The 20,680-nt window shown below is 39.0% G+C and overlaps 1 protein-coding gene across 2 annotated transcripts in view; it reads left to right on the top strand.

Moving 5' to 3' along the window:
- The window catches only part of CCDC93 (coiled-coil domain containing 93), a 72,878-nt gene extending 55,083 nt beyond the window's left edge, over positions 1-17,795 (top strand). For both annotated transcript variants that reach the window (XM_069021187.1, XM_069021186.1), the window contains 12 exons: positions 2,763-2,879; positions 4,324-4,386; positions 4,561-4,634; positions 5,180-5,261; positions 6,378-6,449; positions 7,555-7,626; positions 7,896-8,004; positions 10,494-10,576; positions 13,600-13,637; positions 14,545-14,629; positions 15,290-15,403; positions 16,592-17,795. In XM_069021187.1, the coding sequence (XP_068877288.1) occupies positions 2,763-2,879; positions 4,324-4,386; positions 4,561-4,634; positions 5,180-5,261; positions 6,378-6,449; positions 7,555-7,626; positions 7,896-8,004; positions 10,494-10,576; positions 13,600-13,637; positions 14,545-14,629; positions 15,290-15,403; positions 16,592-16,645 (963 nt within the window). In that variant the 3' untranslated portion in view covers positions 16,646-17,795. The remainder of the gene's footprint in view (positions 1-2,762; positions 2,880-4,323; positions 4,387-4,560; positions 4,635-5,179; positions 5,262-6,377; positions 6,450-7,554; positions 7,627-7,895; positions 8,005-10,493; positions 10,577-13,599; positions 13,638-14,544; positions 14,630-15,289; positions 15,404-16,591) is intronic.
- Positions 17,796-20,680: the final 2,885 nt, after the last annotated feature.

Raw genomic sequence — 20,680 nt, forward strand, 5'->3', positions numbered from 1 at the left:
CAACTGGGACTGTTTTTTGCAGTAATGTGAGAAGAAAATCTGGCTTTTCAAGCAATTAATGCATACAATACATCACTGCCAGATATGAGTTATAGGTCGCTCTTACTTGTCCAATAGTCTTCTCATATTTCTTCCTTTTTGTTGACACATTTGAGGTATGGAGCTTTCCCATTTTGGAGATAAACTCTATAGCTCAACAGCAAATTCTTGGCCTTTCTCTATTATAAAAGATTGGAAGAACAGAAACTCAAGGGTCATATTTCAATGTTACATTTCTTCTGTTCTGAGAGAAGGCAGCAGGACCTTGACTATTATAGTAGAACAGTGATTAATACTCTGGAAAGTAAGAACTGATTCAAGTCAAACCAAAAATAGATCACTCTTCAAATCTATTGGATGTGATTAAAAAAAATAAAATATCTGTGCACGTATGCATGCACTAGGAAAAGAATTAAGGAAGTTAACAAGAGTTTATTGAAACATCAGCAATGTTTGGATATAATTCTAATAATCTTAGCCCAGGGTAACTATACATAGCCTGAGAAACACAGCAGTGCTTATTTGTCTACCAGAGTATTAATAGAATCCACAAGCCCAGTGAAGATAGCTGGCAACCCAAATTCTGGGTCTGATGTTGCCATATGCCAGGACCTTTCTTACAAGAGGCATTTTTGCCTAGATCAGTGCTTACAGTTTTCTGCATTTGCCCCTCCTCTGCTCCCATGTTAACTTGCTGGGTGAACTGGAGGAAGGATTTCAGTGTCGTCCCTCACCTTCTAAAAATGTTGGCAGAAAATTATTAATGAGTAGCAAATTGATCATCTTTAAACAGTCAGAGATATTAGTGCTCAAATACAGCTTCTTAAACTATGCTCACGAGGCAACTGCTGTTTCAGTGTAGTGAGAGATCAGGTAACAAAAAGGTCAAAAGCAAAGGGGCTTCTATAATTTGTGCTTGCTTTCTTCTGTGCTGAAAGATGGGTTTTTCTCCACAAGTTGGAACCCACATCTTTGATAACTTTAAAGCTACGGTGTTGTTGCAGAGTGGATCCTTAGCCCACAGTGACTGCATGATGCTCACCCCTGTCTTTTTCATTTGCAGACCAGGATTTCTCTGCAGAAACTTCTGTATTGGGGTGATGGTTCTTTCCCATTTTCAAAAAGCAAGCTATAAAATTCACTTCTTGAAATATGATCCTTTTTTATTTAATGCCAAAGCTGTAGTGTATGGATTTTTACTATTTTTGCAAACATCAGTCTCAGACTGGTTTAGCTCATGTTTCTTTCTCTTGCATTTCCATTTCTCTCCATTTGTATCTTATGCATGTAAGAGGCTAATGTGGGGTGAGAAGGATGAGGTTTTGGAATGCATAACATGATGAAGGAATGTGGTTTGACATTTGAATGTGGTTAAGGAGAGGAGTGAGTAAGACTGAATGTGTATTTGTTGAGTGGTTCAGGGTTACAGGTGTTGCTTGGAGGCACTTCCAAAAGGAAAGAAAGCCTGTGGATTGATGGGTTAAGATGTCAGGATTGGTCTTTTCTTGCTGTGGATGTAGAAACATAACAAATCATTAAGCTGCTCTTCAATATGAGTAACACAGAAAATGGAGAGGAGGAAAACAGGTTTTGCCTCTTATTTTCATTTAAAATTAAGCTGCTTACCCATCTGCCTAGAGTGGAACCAGGAGCAAATATGAGTGAAGAGTTTATCACACTTCTTGTAGCATTTTCTATGATTATGCATTGTAGCAGTTGTCAACATTTGGTAATTATTCAAAAAGCACTTAGTATTGAAGTCTTTGACAGGCTATAAATTAGCACTTGAGGTACTTGAAAATTAACTGGTTTTCTAATGAAATATTGGAAAATGGATTAAGTGGAAAAAAAAAGTCTGAGTGCATGAAGAAAATTACCAAAACGGATGGATTTAAGTGTTAAAGTGAGGACTTGCAAAAGGTGCAAATAATTTTTAGGCAAATAATCCCTTAGACATCAAGATATCACTGGTTTTTAATGATTCTTTTTGTCTACTGCAAATACACAATTTCTATTATAAATGTTATTTCTGATAAAGAATGTTTCTGTCAGCTTTGCTTTCACAATCCAGAGGGAACCAGAGACTGGATCCAGATTGCTGTCTTCCTTATGTATTTATGAGCCACTCTTGGCAATGCATGCTGGATGGAGGAGTTCTCAAAGGCTGGTGTCAGTGGTACACCTGCACACACAAAAAACCCCCAGTGCTAAATGCATCTACCACACTGAGTATGGCATTGTCATTCACCCTAAAGATGCAGCCAAGCCTCTGTTTCAGAATCTAAATACACTATTGTTCAAGGCTTCTGAAAATTCTGGAGCTACTTACTGGGGTGTGCAACATCTCTGATTCAACAAGTTCAGTGAATATCACGGCTTAATGTGTTTTTTAGTACGCTTATATTTTTTCCATTTAAGAACTCTACCAGGTTTAACCATAATGCTGATGCAAAAAAATTGTCTGTCTTCTAGTACACTGTAGCATTTCCACCTGTCCCAGGGCACCTGACTTTTTTAGCTTACTTGACTTGTAAATTTTGGAATATAATTCAGTTGTTTAGCTGCTTCCTTATTTTGATGTGAGATAAATCAGTGGTTCATTCTGTTGGACAGGGGAACACAGTTTTTTATAAGGTGTGTCCCACTTTGGTGTTTCTTAAGCTTCTGAAGAAGCAGAAAGCAATGCTGGGAGGTCCAAAAGGCTGTTGTTACTGTTTTTTCAGCAATCTGAGCTTTCTGCTGAGGAGCGACCAGAAAGGCTTGGAGCTGCCCAGCAACACAGAAGGAAGGTGGCATCTCTGAACAAGCAGATTTTGCAAAAAACCAAACTCCTCGAAGAGGTAAAAGTATTGCATGTGTAATAAAGAAGAAAACATTGATAAAAGTGGTTGATAACAAAGTTTTTGCTATCCAGAAAAGATTTGCAAGCTGTCTTCTGCACCAGCAATTTGTTATGCTGAACGCTGATTTCTCTGAATGTCTTGCTTGCACTGGCCTTGGATTGTGAGAACAGGTTGTGTTCTTGGGGGCAGTTAGCTCAATTAATTTTGGGGAGGACCATGCTATTTGCTATTTTAAAGCTTGAGGGCCCTTTAATTCTGTGCTGCTTGTTTTCAATACATAACAATCTCAGTGCCATTTTTATATGGGGAAAAAATGTACTGACAGCTGTAAGCCAAATATAATCCTTTTATCACTTCAGTGAAGTAAAAATTTCCTGGCTGAATTTTATTTACCACTTGCCAAAAGCAGCTTTTGAAATCAGTGACAGTCAAGACCCCGCCTTTTAAAAAATGTTTATGGAGTTCTGGCTTCAATACTGCAGTAAGCTTTGGCAAGATTTCTCAAAACTAACAGTTCATGTCAGTTTTCGTGAGATGCAGACTGCAGAATTAAATTTTTTTCAGCTAGTTGTAATTCAGTCTATTGGTGAATTATTGGTGAAAAATTACGAAAAACAATGAAAAAGCTTTCTTTTTATAAATTCGGCTGTGGAAAGGGAAGAGTAAGAACAATAAGTCACAGCTCTGTGTTGTGAATAGCAAACTAAAGCAGCATGAAAGGAAGTGGAACTGAGTTACATGTGCATTTTTTGTTTGCTCACTTCTGCTCCACTTCTGTAAACCACATCCCATTTTTGTTGTTGTTATTTGCAATGTTATCTTAAATCATAAGGAGTTTAAGGAAGGATGTTCTTTTAAAGTTAGCCTCTGTAATTTAATTGACAAAGGAAATACCTAATATTTGATTATAATACATATTTTGCTAACTGCCTTCTTAATAGACTTTCCATAGTTACACAAAAGAAAACCATAAAGCAGCTTGGTCATTTGGTGTGGAAATGTCTGTGGTTTGGTGCTGTAATGCTTCTGTGCAAGTCTTGAATTGCCATGACTATCTGGAGAAGTATAAAATGGGACTCATTCTTAGCCTGGTGTAAAACTAGGCCAGTACAACCAGGCTAAAAAAGTTTGAGCAATTTAGCAGAGATTCTGTCCAGTAAGTCACCATTCTGTTGGGCTCTATTTTGTAAAAGCTGTTGTTTATTCTGGGACTTAATACATGTAAAAGGTGGTAAATGTTTGCTGTTAGTAATTAAATATTCAATCAGAATTCTTGCAATCAGATGCAAGAGTAGCTGACAAGAAAAGACAGTGTTTGTTATGCTTGGCCTGCTGTTTGACAGACAACCATTATGAACAGCTCAAATATTCTCTGTTCTCCATTACAGGTGTAATTAGTGTGAATATAGAATCCAACTCTTTTTTTTCTCTTTCATAACAGTTGCAAGCTAAATGTGCTGATCTGCAGGCAAAATGTACCGAAGCAAAAAAGACATTAACAGAGGTAATCTTTGTATGTTTTAATGTGTGCTGATTGTAGCTGAAACTTCTTTGAGAAATTCTGTATGTGAAGGGATATATTAAACAGTGAAGGTGTTTGCCAGCTTAACTCACTGATCTCATGGTGTGGGAAAGTCACTTTATTATTAATCAATTTATTATTAATTGTAACCCTTAGGTTAAGAGTTACAGTGAAAAGCTGGACAAGGAATTGGCAGCCTTAGAGACAATAGAATCCCAAGCAGATTCTAGGTAAGTGTCTTCCTGTGTTACCTTTCTGAAAAATAATGGTTTTTAAATGAATCATTCAGTGTTTCTTGCTTTGTCAACCTAAACAAATAACTAAAATTTAAAAATTAAATAATTCTCCAGCTTGCTTTTCAAAGACAGGAAAATATTACAATAGAATTCAGTCAGAATGAAAAGTGTCAGTCTGTAGTTCAAAATAATTGTAGGTGTTTAAAACAGAAGAACATTAGACACATTTGACAAGTAGATGAGGCCTTCTTGATTTATTTTGTTCATATTTGAAGCCTTCATCTCACATTAAATAGGAGTCTCTCAAAACTTCCACAGTAATGAGGTTAAAACATAGCAAAGCCATCAGAATAGTCAGTGTAATACTGCATCTTTATTTTGACCTTGGTGATATCAGTGGTGATACTTGGGGTTTTAATTTACGCAGGTTTTATTATAAATTTATTCAGAACTCAAATTGTTTTAATATATGTTAATTCTCCATCTGTTTAAATTAGAAACTAAAAATCTAACGTGATTTACTGGATCTTCAAATTTAGCATATTACAGAGTCTGCGAGCACTGGTGGCCATGAATGAAAACCTAAAAAGCCAGGAGCAAGAATTCAAAGCACATTGTAGGGTAAGTTCCAGTGTCTCCTACAAGGATTCATTTAAAACTTGGTAAATAAGCACTTTACTGATTTGTTGTTGTGCTGTGTGTCCCTGTCTGTCATCTGTGCCATACCTCCAGCCTCCAGGCAGCAGTAACTCCAGGTTTATACTGAATATTAACACCCCTGGAGCAGGGAGGAGTGAGGAAGGCATCTGAGTTGTGTGGCCTTCCTTAGTACAGGGCAGTTCCCAGACACCACACCTGCCTTGTGCTGGTCAGAGCTGTGGCTCTTGTGGCTCCTCTGCCTCCCATTCCCATTCTGCTAAAATGTAGGTGTGGGGTTGGGCTGTACTGGACACCCACCTGTGCTGTCACAGCCTGAAATGGATCATCTCTCCCTGGATAATGCAGCCAGCAGTGCCCTGAGAGGTGCCCAAGAGGAGGGGTCAGCAAGGCCCCTACCTTTGGAGCAAGCCACCGAAAGAGACGAGAACAAGTTGGAGCTATTGGAGTTTTCAGAGCTTGTTTGAGTTTTACTGCTCAACTGCTGTGTTTGGTGTCCTGCTACTGCTGTGTTTATGGACTGCCCAGAGATTGGATCAGAGAGAAGTGTTTTCATTTCCTTCTATTCAAACAATAGTAGATGGAATTTAATAGAATGAAAAGAAGTAAATACTGTTCTAAGGCCTAGACTGAGTATAGGAACCTTGTTTTCCCATACATACACCTTTGGAAAGCTCTGAAGGATTGCGATGGAAACTTCATTGCAAGGAACTTTAGGTTCATTCATTTCTGCAAATGCCATACATTGCAGTCCCGTGTCACACTGTTGTAACATTGCTTTGCTTCTTTGGTTTTATTTTCCATGTCACTCATGAGTTGTCTTAACTGGATCTGGTATATTTGCAAGTAAGAAATAAATCTGTTCCTGTGTTTGATAAAAGCAGACAGTTTAATGTAATGAATATTAATGGCTGCCTTACCCTTAAGCAGGGAATGCTGTTTAGTCTTCCAAATTTAAATGTAATGTGTATGGTCAGCTCTAAAATTTTGTTAGAAGTGTGTGTGGTCAAGATCCTTCTCTCCCCTGTTAAGAGAATAGGTCTCAGTTAAAAGAAACATCAATTTGTGTTTGTTTTAAAGGAAGAAATGGAGAGACTACAACAAAGCATTGAGAATTTGAAAGCTGAAGCAGCAGAAAATGGAGAGGAACAGGTAATAGCAAATGTCTAAGCTTTTATTTTCAATTTGTGTTTTGAAATGTTGGTTTGGGTCCTTCTGACTTTTGGGACATTCTTATAAGCAGTAAAGTATCTGCTGGAATATCTGAAAAGCTCTGTAAAGCCACAGTTCAGGCTGATAATCATAGAAATACAGGAGTCTGAAAGCAGCTGCAGCTTTCTCTGTTAATCTTGCAGAATCCATGGGGCTCTACTCATAGATGCTTTTGTGCCTTTTACTTCTTTCTTTGTAGTACCAGAGAAGAATCTCTGGGTGTTGTGCTAAGAATTGTGCATACCTCTGACAGAAACAGAAACAGGTCCTCCTCAGAAAGGATGTCTGCTTTGGTTGGTTTTTTTCTTAGAAGTGGGGTTATCTGAAGGATGAAAGCACAAGCTTTCAGTGGCTCGGTGCACTGCATGCAGTGAGCAGCTGTCAGAAGTTAGGCTTTAACACAAGTGCATCCAGGCTGATGGCAATGAATAATGAATGAACAGAAAAGGAAATGCTTCCGTGACTTTATTTTCAGTGGGTAAACATTTGATGCATTCACGCCTCTGGAACAAGGCAGATTACAACTTCCATGATGCTGCCGTCCTCCTCAACACAGCATGAAAAAATTAAAATGTAAATCTAAATCTTAAATTTTTTAGCAGGAAAAAGTTACCTTGAAGTCCACACTGCAGGAAATCTAGAATACACATCAGAGAGTTTATGTTCTGTTCAGATGCCGTGTTTATTCTTACCCCCACCGCTGAATCAAAGTATAAACACAGACAAGAGATACTGATCATCTTTGGATCTGTGTCTTCATTTAAAGTGTGACTGTTATACTGTATAAAGTGTGACAGTGCAAAAACTATTGATAACTCTTAAAAACTAAAATATCAAAAGTTAAAAGCTATCTAAATGCACTTGTTTACAATAAATTATGTCAGGCTTTTAATACAGATCATGAATTATTATTAAAAAACCCTAAACAATAAATGATGATGTTATTGTGGGAGCCAAAGACAGACAAACCCAGTCTGCCCATTTTTGCACTGCAGCTCTCATATGCTACTGTAATACACAATTGTTTTGGGTTCTCAACTTCCAGGAGCCAAATAAGGTTATAGAACAGCAGTACAAAGCTGAGAAAGAGAAACTGCAGAAGATCCGCCTGCTACTGGTGAGTAACTCTTCGGGTACTTGTACAAAATAGTTGATGTTTGTCTTATCTTGTAACTTCTAATACTTCATTTTGTTGTTCTAATTTTAACAAGTGTTTCTGCCAGAAATCAATTGCAAAAAAAAAAAAAAAAGAATTGATCCTCAACCAATGCTTTTTGTTTTTAAAATCAATTATTTAATAACAAAGTATTGCCGGGGGGGCTTCATCCATTTTAAGAAGAGAACAAGAAGAGGCTTTCTTTTCTCCCCTCCTAACTTTCTATTCAGGCACGAAGAAACAGAGAAATAGCCATTTTACAACGCAAGATTGATGAAGTACCCAGCCGAGCTGAGCTCACACAGTATCAGAAGAGATTTATTGAACTTTACAGTCAGGGTATGTATATCAAGCAGGAGCATCCTGCTGAAGGCTAAAGCCCTGAAAGGAGGGCAATTGCATTTTAAGCATATGGCATGTAACAACAGAACTTACTGATTTGGTGGTATTTTAAAGGCCTTTGGTATTTATGTTACATATCCTATTTTTGAGGTTTTATAAGCTGGGCTTTAAGAATTTTCCCAAGGGTGAAACTCAGTGTACAAGATCTCTGGACTAAATTTTGTCTGCAACAGGTTCTGTCATTTAGGTTAATGACCAGCGTGTTTTGAAAGTCCTTAATTTACCATGTACAAATGAGGTTGCTGTGAGTTTGAGTTGTGTTTAATTAATTTGCCTTGCCATTAGATTGCTTTTATTGTTTCCACTGACATGACATAACTGGTTCTGAACCAAACTCTGTCAAGAACTACAAGCAATCTCTTGAAGGGATTGGTTTCTTTCATTTTTTTATTAGCACAATCCTGAAATAACTTGGTAGGAGCAGAATACAAATTGTCTTTAGCTGTTATGGTCAGAAATTATAAAATCGGAAAACATTTCAAAGTTGTTCCATTAAACTTATAACAGACCAGTATGCTTACTGGTGTATATTTAACTAGCTTGTGTATTACAGTAAGAAAACCTAGCTAATGATTCAGAGATATTCTGCGTTTATTAAATATGTGTGTGAACCAAGCTCTGGAAGGATGAGCAGTTCCAAACTGGTTATCTGAGTGTGATCCAAATCTCTTGCCCTGCTGGGGCATCTCCAGTGGCACAGTCCTGTGCTGTCCCTCCACATGTGTTGTCTCACTCATGGAATAGATGTGAGTACAAATGCAGTACTTCTTCCCCCCCTCTTTGCTGTGCCATGCAGTTTTTTTAATCAAGTCCAACTATAAAGAACTTTGTTGTTTTGCATTCAGTTTTCAGCAGATTCTCTGTCATGTCTAATTCAAAGTCTCTGGTCAGAGCTACCTGCTCAGAAGATGGACCTTCATTTATATCTGAAGTACAGAGAGACTGGGATCAAAGAGACTTGTGCAGCTTTGGGTGTAGATTTAAGATGCTTTGAATTTTATGGGGCTTTGTTTTCTAGAGTACAAAGTGTGAGTAGTATCTCAGGATAACCCACTGCTCAGTCCTGGTTGGGAGCCTGCATTGTACAGGCTAAGCTTCTAGAGAAATGAGCTGGAAATCTCGGGCCAGTTTTTCTGTGATTTGTGGTATTTTTGGAGGTTTTTAGAGGCTTTTCATTTAGCCAGGTTCAGGTGACCTTCAGTTGCCAAAATGTGTTTTTTTTGAACTTTGATTCAAGGGATGTTAGACAAGACAGTTTTCAGGGATAACTTCCAATCTTAGTGATTTTGTGATTTTTGTACCAGAATGTTTTTCAGTTACAATATTCAGCGCTTTGTTTTTGACCTAACTGAACATCTTCCACTGAAAACATTCAAGAGAATCAATGAGCCAATTGGTTCCTTCTTCCTCTTCTCCCTTTGTCTGTCGTACCCTGCATGGGTTCTGGTGTGTGCCCACAAGGCTCCATAGGTTGGGACAATTTCCAACACAGTGGAAATCTTGAAAGGTTTTCTGAGTTACGTGGAATCCTCTCATGAAAGACTTGTGACTACTAGAGCTGCTGGAAGAACAGAAAGAGTTGCATGAAGGAAATGGTTTGGGAAAGGCCTCTTTTTCATTTGCCAGCAGTTCTGCAAATCCCAGACTAATGAGCATGATTTCACTGAGGTTTATCATTTTTAACCCATGCATTTTTTCCAGGTTCTGGTTTCTAGCCAGAATGACTTTTGCTGCCTGTTGAACTCTTTCCTTGGGAATCACAAATATCCTGGGTTTCCTTAGGCATTGAAGAACACTCAGCAGATTTGAGTATCATCTTGTAAGCCCAAAGGGAAGGCATGTCTGAGCCTTACCTTCCCAGCTGAGCTCTGACCAACATCTGCTGTAACCACCTAAACCAGAAAGTATTATTTAATTCTATCCCCACACATAGATTATAAGGAGATAAAAAGGGGATCTTGTTGGGCATCTTGCAGACGTGTAGTTTGAATCACACCAGCCTAATGCACTTTTTTTCCACACAGTGCTACCAGATTATCTGCTCTTCCCTGTCCCTGCCAAGCCTGTGCCCCTCCAGCACCACAGGCAAGGCCACTGTGAGCAGCACAGCTGCCTGTGTGATGTCAGGGTAAAGCTGGGGAAGGAAGCATGAAAGGCAGCTGATGGTGCCAACATGTGTTGGCATAAAGGGCTGTCAGCAGTTGGGGCTTAATTTAGACACTGAGCTGTGTAGCTCTTACAAGAGATGATAGCTGGAAACCCTGCTGAGATGCTCTGGAAGGAGGTTCCCTCTGCATGGACATTAATGAGTGTGTTCCATTATTGATAGTGGAAAGTATCTTATGTAAAGCCTATGAAGTATTTTTACAGATTCCATTTTACCTCATGTTCTTTTATTATTCTACCCCCTTTTTTTTTGTTTGCAGTCTCAGCAACTCACAAAGAAACGAAGCAATTTTTTACCCTTTATAATACACTGGATGATAAGAAAGTATATTTGGAAAAGGAGGTAAGACAATGTTATTACTGTTTCCTAAGTATTCAGTCTGTGGGGAAGGAAATAAAAAGTTTTTGCTTGGCTTTCACCATATTCAGTCCTGTCAGAGCAGAGTTACTGGTCTTTGTAAATAAAAATGGAACAACTGATTCATAAGAATATTTCTAATCTTGGAGGGGACATGGTCTGTGTTGTAAAAGAATTGCTGTTAGTAAAGCACATTTGAACCACTCGCTGTGCGCTCAAAACATGAGCAACACTTGATCAGCAAATGTCTCTGTCCTAATGTCACAACACCAAATTACCCTTTTTTCTCTTTTTAGTCAATAGCTTTTATTTTGAACCCAGACTACAGGCAGTAACTGGAGCGCAAATTCCAGCTGCTGTCAGCAACATCAGAGTTAGTTCAGGGTCTGAGCTGCCTACACTTAAGTTGCTGGTGATTTTACTGGGTCAGAGGAGTAGTTTTCATGAAAGCAATTTGGCTTTTTCCCCTCCTTTCTCCCATTTATGTAGAGTTTGCCTCTTTCCTGGGCATAAGTGAGTGATTTCAGTTTTCTTTTTTCGCAGTGACAAATGTCTGATTTCAGTAAAGATGGAGAAATCGGAGGAAATAAGAGTAGATAAAAATTATGACTTTACTTTTAAAATATAAAATGCTTTGATACCTGGGGTTTCTCTGTTTGTTCTAATAAAATAAGAACAGATTAATGAGTTTTGCTTTACTTAGATATATTTGTTTAGTTTGTGAGACAAGCAGTGGTGAAATTCCTGACGATGTAAAGATACTTTTCAGTGTCCTTTCACATCCTGTTTTGGAGATCATGAAGCAACCATTTCCTTCCCTTAAGCAGCTGATTCTAATCCATGTTAGGTAGTTCTCATTTTTTCCATTCAGAAAAATCATATACCAGATTTAAAAAAACTGCATTAAGTAGAAGCTATAGAATTTGTATTACTTTAACTTCTCCCCTACGTTAGAGTTCAATACAGATTTATTTATTTGGGTTTTTTTGTTTTAATTTTGGTTTGTTTTTTTTTTTTTTTGAGGGGAAATCTGAAAATTAAAAAAGCATACAGAGATTGTTTTTGAAATGGGGACATAAAAAGCAGGTTAGAGAGAATATAGAAACAGAATATAGAGCAGATTTATTTCACTGTTGTATAGAATGGGAGTACTCTTGCCAAAATAATTCCATGCCTTTTGGGGGTTCACAGAGGGAATTCCGAATGTCTTCTGATGCCATCTTAACTTTGTTAAATGTATAATGTCATTGAGACTTCCTTGAGATGCATTTCATATTAGAACCAAGGTTTCAGCAAGTAAATAGTCTAACACTATATAAAAAATGTCTTTGGCATCTGTGCTTCACAGAGATTTCTGGAATATATTGCACTTTGTCTTGTTCCTTGTATTTGTGGGGGGTTTTCCCCTTTTTCCTCCCCAAACCAGCCCCTTTGTAAAACACACTGAGCATCATTGCTTTAAAACAACAATAGTAAGAATTGTTGTACAGTTGAATTTTGGCCATGAAGGTTTTAGTTCTGACATGAAACGTCTCTGTGATCATGGTTCATATTTTAATCATATTTTGAGAAAGATCCATTTTTAAAATACTTTTAAACTAATTTTTTCATAATGTCTTTCAATTTTGGGGTGTGCACGCTGATTTCACTGTAGTGTAACACATCCACACTCTTCCTATGCAGTGGTTGTGCAGCACTGGCTGCATGTTTTGTGGTATAAATTGTAATTATGTTCTCAAGCACAGGCTTAGTGGAAGGCAGGGATGTGGACGTGGCAAATATTGATAAGCAATAATTTCACTGCTGTAAATAACAGGAATTCTTAAGCATCTTGTCTGCTTGGGAGTCTGTTCAGAATTTGTTTGAATTTTCCAAGGGAAGGTCAGGAACACCTGCAGATTCTGCCATGCCTGGTTATTGCCATCTCATTCAGGTGGAAGATTTTATATTTGGGAGAGACAAGTTCAGCTTTGTGTGGCCGGTGATTCTGCTTGCAACCCTTGAGTTTGTTTAGTGCAGAACTCTTCAAATACTCATCAAAAGGAAAAGCTGCTTGGAAGCCTTAACCACAGGAGACTTGCAAGATGTATTCAAAGCTGAGAGTAAGGATTTCATTAATTGCCAGTTGTTGAATTTTAATGCTCTCAGCAATGTGTAAAAAACAAAAAAAACCACAGGCAGGTACATAGGATGTATTCCATATAGTTTAATTAGTAAGGAGAATTTATACAAGCAGCAAAGTATTCCTGAGATGCTGTTATAAATGTCTGTTTTTGTCTTGATTCTGTGCAATGCTACTCTTTTGTAAGAGAAGCCAAACCTCTGAAATGCCATTCTGTACTTTTTATGAGTGCACCTTTTAGCATCCACTAAAATACACATAAGCAAAGTGAGCAATGATGCATGGCTGGTAGGAAACCTGTAAACCTCATCTGCACAGTGAAAGCAGTGCAGGAATTCACCTGCTGCTCCTGCACTGCTTGGAGAGTCTTCAGAGGCTTGTGTGGAAGTAGTTCTTCAGAATATGTTCAGTGGTTCCTGTCTCAGAGGCAAAAGTGGCTTCTTTCCTGTACATTTGTGATATGCTTGTGCACAGTCACTGTTCAGCACTGGACCAGCATCTGCAAGGTGCTTTTATGTCAAGTTCCAGCACACACTGAACATGTGTACAGGCCACTTTACCTTACTGCTTTCATTTGGGAAGGCATCATGCTGGAAGATTCTCAGGGGTATAATTAAGTGCCAGTAAAATTTAAAGTCTCTGTTGTGGTCCAACACTTACTTCTGCTTTCTGTGATTCCACCAGTGGGATAGATTTTACTAAATCAAAAGGATTGGGCTTCAGCTTCTGAAAGAAAACTCATGGAGATTTTTGTACATCTGTCTGCTTTTGAGGGCATTATCTATATAGTCATTTTTTTTAAACTAAAATTCATCTTATTGTCTCTGAAAACTCGTATCAGAAAAGACAAATGTATATTTTCTTCATTTTTTTTTCTAACTCACAGGTTAACTTACTGAATTCTATCCATGACAACTTCCACCAGTAAGTTATGGTTTTTATCTCTTAATAGTTGCAAAGAATAGTTGGTTGGACAAATGGGAGTGGGCATCAGTTATAGAGACTAAAAATTTCCTAGAAGATTTTATAGCATAAACTAATTTATAGGATAGTTTATTAACTCTGTTTAAGCCAGTTAGGGGAATCACAGACTTGGAATTACATAACTTTATAGCCAACATATGTTTTTAATATCTGACTGCTTAGATGTGGAAATTCAGTCATAATTTTCCTGGAATTAATTAAAATATTTTCCTCCTTTTTGTGGAGTTGTGGTTATTACATTATGTACAAAACATTAGACAGGGACATATTTCAGACATGTTTATTATAACCTACCTCTGTATTTGAAGATTTTGATACAGTGTGCAGTCTTTAGGTAAAATCATGGTTCCCTTGGAAGTTCATGGTCAAATACCAGTCTGTGATGCAGCCGGTTTTTATTTTTCTCTAATGATTTTGAGGTCTAAAATGACTTCTAGGCTTTCCCTATTACAGTGTGAAATTACTTTGTACAATATTTGGTGTTCTGCTAGACCTCTAGTCACCTTTTTAGTATTCACAACAGAGGCTTTTCTTTAAAAATAATGCTTTTATTTAGTTATTAGCAATTGATTTCTGGACAGCACATGAGAGCAAGGAACAGACCTGAGCTGAGAGGGAGAACACTTGCGATGAGCTCTGAGTCTGAGCTCTCTCTGTTCCCATCTCTTTGGTAGCTCACACCAGCGGAAGAGCTGCACTGTCACTGGTACCAGGGATTAAAAGGATGAATTTTTACACAGAACACTAAGCAATGAGGACTGCTGGACATGGGTAGATGTGCAAGACAGCTGCAGCTGAGACACAGTGTCCCACATCCCTGTCAGGTGTTCCATTTTCTCCTTTCCAGAGCCATGGCATCGTCTGGATCTCGGGAGCAGTTTTTGCGGCAGATGGAGCAGATTGTAGAAGGCATCAAACAGAATCGAATGAAGGTCTGATACTCCTCTCACTTTCTTTGCTAGAACCTGGGAATTATCTCAGCAAAGCCTCTTGGATAATAATTGTGCATAGAAAGATCCATTACATGAGGTGCAAATTAGGCGAGCAAGTAACAAGTATTAATTCTTTTCACATTCGTCAGAACCTTCTCACCACCAAATGTCAATGCATAGAGTATGACAGAGGTGTTATAACAGCTCTGTCCTGACAGGAATCCTATACCCCTTACCCTCATTACTGGCAGTGCAGTGATTTAAATGCTTGAGACAGCTGAATGCCACTGAAGTCAGTGAGAACTCTTCCATTTGCACTGCGTGGGTGCAGTCAGACCTGCACCTCAGGCATGTTTTTTCAGACAGCTGGAGCTGGCTGAAGGTGCTTTCTGCTGCTGAAGAGAGTCAACAGCACCTCAGAGTCCCAACCATCAGGCGCCCTTGTCCCAGTTGCACCTATAATGCCACTGGTACTGAGACTTCAGCATTAGGCTCTTAATTTTCAAGAGCTGACCTCAATGTTCATTGCATTTCAAGCACAAGCCAGGGGTATGTTTAGGAAGCATGTCTCCCCTTGTGTGCTATAGATAGTTGTTCCTCAGGCAGTATGTCTGTGTGTCTGTGTGTATTCCATCTCTTATCCTTCCTGCATACCAACAGATGGAAAAGAAGAAGCAAGAAAACAAAATGAGAAGAGACCAGTTGAATGATGAATACCTAGAGCTTCTAGAGAAACAGAGGCTTTACTTCAAAACAGTGAAAGAATTTAAAGAGGTAAGAACACTTTTGCTACGTAAACTGTCAAGTGTTCAGTGACCCATTTTGACTTGACCTGTGCATTAATATATGCACAAGATTTCCTGATACGATGCTTATCACACCATGTTCATCGTGCATCTTGGTCGTTTTCTCCATGTGACTCTTGGATTCTGAATCTGATTCTGGGAATTCTTCTTTCACTGCTAGATTGGCACCTCTGCATGTTACAGGGAGTGGTTATCAAGCAAGCTGTGTATTTAGGTTTTCAAGTGGAGTCTCTTGAAGATCTGTGAGCAGTTAGGTATTGGAGCAAAGAGGGGTGTGGAAATGTGTGTGAATAAGGAGGAAATGCAGAGTCTTGGTTGTTAATCTTCAGGAACCAGCCTTGTTGCCTAATGACTGTGAAAGCACTGTACAACACTTCATTGATTTAGCCTTTCCCAAGCTTTTAATCATCATGTGCTTCTGTTAATTGCTGTCTCCATGAGAATGAATGAATGAAAAGGAATGCTGCAGGCAAAGTTGTCATTTGGCTTCATATGTTTGAGGAAAAACATCTTTGTGTAATTATTCCTGCTTTGTTCTGAGACGGTTCCTTCCTGCTTCAGACAGTGTACTCTTGCAGAGTGACAGGGGCTGTTCAGCTACTTGTCTGATGTACAGAATTTTACATCCTACTTGCAGAATTTACGTGGATTTATTTTTAGGTTTTTTTACCCATTTTTCTTCCATTGCCATGTGAGGGATTTTCTATTCAACCCTGCTACCCTTAAAATAAGTAATGGTTGTGGTACTGAACACAGGTGTTTTTATGTAAATATATTTCCTGACCAAGAGTTGTTCCCTGAGCACTGACTCTTTTACAAACTGTTCTGTGACATTCAGATCACCTACAAGTAATCTCCATTTCAGATTTATTCTATTCATAAGTAAAAAGCTGGGTTTGCTTTAGCTACATGTAACAATTTCAGATGAGTGATCAAGCAGTGTTCCTTCTGGCTTGCATGTCATAAAGTTTAATGAATATTGCCACTGGAACAACATTATGGATGAATCAGAATTATCTTCAACTCATCACCTGCTCCAGGCTGCTTTGGATTTTGTAGATGTTTCAAAATGAAAGGGTTTGGTTCTGTTGATGTGGAGATACAGGAAGCAGAGTTCAGAGCAATTCCTCCTTATGTGTTTGCTCTCTGTTAACAGGAATGCCGTAAGAACGAAATGCTGCTGTCCAAGCTGAAAGCCAGTTCTTCCTGAAGAACTCCAGCTGGGGAAATTTATAGAAGATTGTTCAGTCCATTGAATCTCTTTTGTGAGGTGACAGTTATAACTGCAATGTAGATGTATATATACAGATATATATAAAAATATATATATACACAAAGCTGTAAAAGTCTTGTTTTTTCCAGTATGTGTTCAGTTTACATTCCCTCATCACATGGCTGTATTATTCATTATTGCCTCCACTACACAGTAAAGAGTTAACACAGTACAGCAAAACAGAAATACTGTCTAATTTTATTTATTTGGGTTTGTTTGGTTTTTTTTTTCCTACAGTAAGGATAGTGGGAATGTTTTTTTATTTGGGTTTTAACACTGAATTAGGTGAAGATTCTGGTCTAAGTTTACATGTACTGTGTAGTTCGTCCACCATCCCACAGGATGAGCACTGCAGAATGCAGTAGTTTGTTAACTTTGGCCCAAAAAAACCCCACAGAATGAGATTCTTCAAACTCACCTCACCAGCTAATAACTTTGCATTATTTTAATTTACACTCTAGCCATAGATAGGACTCCAGAGGATAACAATTAATTTCTAATGGTTAAGAAAATGAAAACTTACCTTGGATAATTCCTGGTGTAAAATTATAGATCTATATTTTTATAAAGTCTAGCTGTTGTATAAATTTCTTTGAAATTTCATTTTTATATATAGAGAGTGTGCTTGTTAAATTAATAGCTCCAGGAAAAAACACCTTAATACTAGGACCACCACGTTATCCCTGGCTGGGATGAAAATCAAAGTCTGTCACCTGTAATATGGGAAGATAAAGACTGAGACATTCTGCTCTAATGAACTGATGCTCACCTTTGAAGACAACAACCTACTTACCCTGCTGAAGATTTGCTCTTGAAAGTTCAGAAACTTTGTGGGACACTTTCTGAAACATTTTTTGTATCTGTATATACAGTATTTTATAATTCAAACAGTTGCTTTTTGTACTTAACACCAGGATTTTGGACTGACTTCTTACTGTACATGACATCTTCAGGAGAAGAAAATCCATGTTCCTTTTTCCCACTGACACTGATGACAGTGCTGTTCAATTACTTTCTATGGCAGCGAATATAAAATAAAGAATGTTTGGAATCCAGTCACATTCTGCTATCGTGTTTTTAAGGTGGAACTTGCCTTGGAAGCTTTCCCAGGCTCTTGAATTACAAGTGCATTAAAAGATGAATCGTGTCCATAGTCCAATGAGTCACTGGTTTTTTGATGTCCTGGTCCTGTTCTTCAGCACAAACAGAAAGAAAACCTTCCCACTGCGCCAGCTGGAACCTTGCTCCCCAACACAGGTTAGGGAGGGAATAGATCTGGGCTGCTCCTCTTGCATCTGTTCAAAAAGTCAGTCTGCCCAGAGCTAGCAAAACAACAGAGGCAGAATCAGATTCCAAGTCCCTTCAAAGAAGGAAAAATTTACATTCAGCATTCCTTCAAAGAAGGAAACCTGCATTGAGTGCTACTTGCAGACTTTCTGTAGTCAGCTACAGACGGTGTTATTTCTGTCTACAAACTTTGCCCTCTATAAAAACTGTAAGGCTCTTTCTAGTTTGTGAATTGAATAATTCAACTTTGGCACCAAGGAGACCTGCTTGGGAATTCAAGCTGTGCAACTCTAAAAAAGTAACTTGAATGGACATTTCAGTTTGGGATTTATCATTTTAATCACAATTGCTTTTCAGCATCAAGCAAAATTTCCTAGGTAGGGTAAGTAATGAACTTGCACATAGAATAAATGATGTGGTTATTTGTTCAGTATAATGTTGAAATTTATGCTTACCTGCTACAAAAACAGTAACCTGGAAATTTCCACAAGAAATATAAAACTGTGAGATCTGTTGCTCTGACCAGGAACTTGTGATTTTTACTAAAAGAGGTTTTTGAAGATGCAGCTGTTGCTCACAAAGAATAAATCAGAGTCCAGATAATAACTGTCTACTGTAGCTGGAGCCCAGGGCAGATGGATACTACCTTTGCTGTGAGACCCATGTGAAAAGAAGAAAGGAGGTTGGTGAGGGTGTGAAAGCAGTTCCACCAGCTCTTCTTGCTTTCTGGCACAGGCTCTATGTGTTGGGTGCCATTTCTCCTCATACCTTGGGATGCACCTATAGCAAGGAGAATCTGCCTTAATTCTCCATCTTGGCTGATTGCAAGGGAGGAACTGAGACTTAGAATTCTACTTCAGTATTGCTGGATTTCTTTGTTGAAAGAGAAAGCTCTTACCCTGAATTCATCTAGTGTCACCAGGCTTGTAACATTTACAGGACTTGCAGCAAACCTAATTTCTTTCTAAGGGCTATCAGCATTTTCTGCTCACATTCATCTTCCAAAGCCCTTTCATTTCTGCACAGTCTGGGCTCCAAGAGCACAGCAAACAGGCCTTAATTTAAATACAGCTGCTGCAGGATTCCCAGAGCCCTACTGCAGGATGCAGCAATGCCCTGCTGCTGAGCAATAGGCTCTGGTAAGTTTTTCTAGGAGCAAATTCCATGTGAAGAAATAAAGTTTAAAACTAGCAGTCCACTGTGTACAGAATGATTGGTGTATTCCAAATCAGCAGCTTCAGTTGGGGAAATAAATGACTGTAACATCTAAGCTCTGCCCAGTGATGTTCCTTTAGAATACCTGCTTTTTATTTTATTTTTTTTTTTCTGTTTGGACAGTCAAGATACTGTGTCATTTATTTTAGTTCATTTATCTTAGTTCATATGGGACCATCCAGCAGGTTAGGCAACAACCACAGATAGCATAATTTCTTTGCCCTGGAGTAAGCTGTGATTAAAAACCAGAATTTTAAATCCTGAATATGTGCTGCTGCTCTTCTAAATGCAGTCTGCATTTCGAGCCAGTGTGGGAAGTTGATTTTGTTAAGAGTTTCCTAAAGCCACTGTAATGAAATGAAAGCTCCACTTGCTTCTCGGTACGGAGCCAGGCTGTGCGAGCCTGTCACTGTAACACTCACTGCTGGCACAGATGCTTGGGTGGGCAGAGCACTGGCTGCTTCTCTTCAGATCTGCTCACAGCAAAATTCCAGAGGCCCAGCCACAACTCCTAAGGGAGCTAAATTCATCCTTGAGGAGGAGGAGAGCTGCGTCAGTGCCCTGCTGCAGCTCTCCTGGGAGCTGAAGGCACCCCATCAGTGTCTGCAGCAATGCCATGTGTGCAGCTGCAGGAACAGCTCTGTGGTGTCCTCCCAAGTTCCAGAGGCCAAGCCATGGCAGAAGGTGCCTTCACAGCCTGTGTCGCTCCAGGGAAGGGCTCCTGCGCAGGAACCAGAGCCGAGTGCTGCTCCAGTCAGCTGGAATGTGCAGCTGGAGTATCACTGCTGCTCCTGCAGCCAGACTGGGATGGGCCAAGGGTTGGCATTAGATGTGACAGTAATGGCTTGGCTTAGCAGGCTGAGGGAGTACAGGCACTAAAATTTGGCCAAAACATGTTGTTAGAAATTTCAGGAGTGCCCCATGCAGAAGATTTGTATGCTTTTCAACACCAACTCAAGACAACCTCTTCATTTCCTCCTTCCATGGCATCTGTTTGGATTTTAAAGGTTTTAGAGCAATGACTCTCTTATATGAAAAAATTCAGCTGACTTGAAAAAACTGTCAGTGGTTCTGAATGAGGCTGCAGGTTTTAGTAGCATTCAGTCTCTTACATATGTGCCTTCCTTCTTGTTTAACTAAGCCTCCAAACTCTGGTTTGAATGGTAGCTATTCCATATGCAGGCAAGTTGAGAATCAGAAGGGGAAGTTATTTAAATTGGCATTTAAGTCTGAGTCACTATCTAACTACTCTTCAAAATTCTAGGTTATTAAAACTTCTGAATTCCCACTGAAATTGAGAGAAGCATCCTCAGCAGGAATGCAAGACACACAGGTGGCTGTGGCTGCAGGCACAGCAGGTCACACTGGACTGCCACAGCAGTGCAGGTGTGAGGTACAGCACTGCCTGACCTCACCATACACTGTGCTCCTGAGATGCAGCCAAGCTTCCTTAAGCTTCCTGGGACTCTA

The sequence above is a fragment of the Aphelocoma coerulescens genome, chromosome 7 (genome assembly GCF_041296385.1).
Source record: "Aphelocoma coerulescens isolate FSJ_1873_10779 chromosome 7, UR_Acoe_1.0, whole genome shotgun sequence".
Taxonomy (NCBI): Eukaryota; Metazoa; Chordata; class Aves; order Passeriformes; family Corvidae; genus Aphelocoma; species Aphelocoma coerulescens.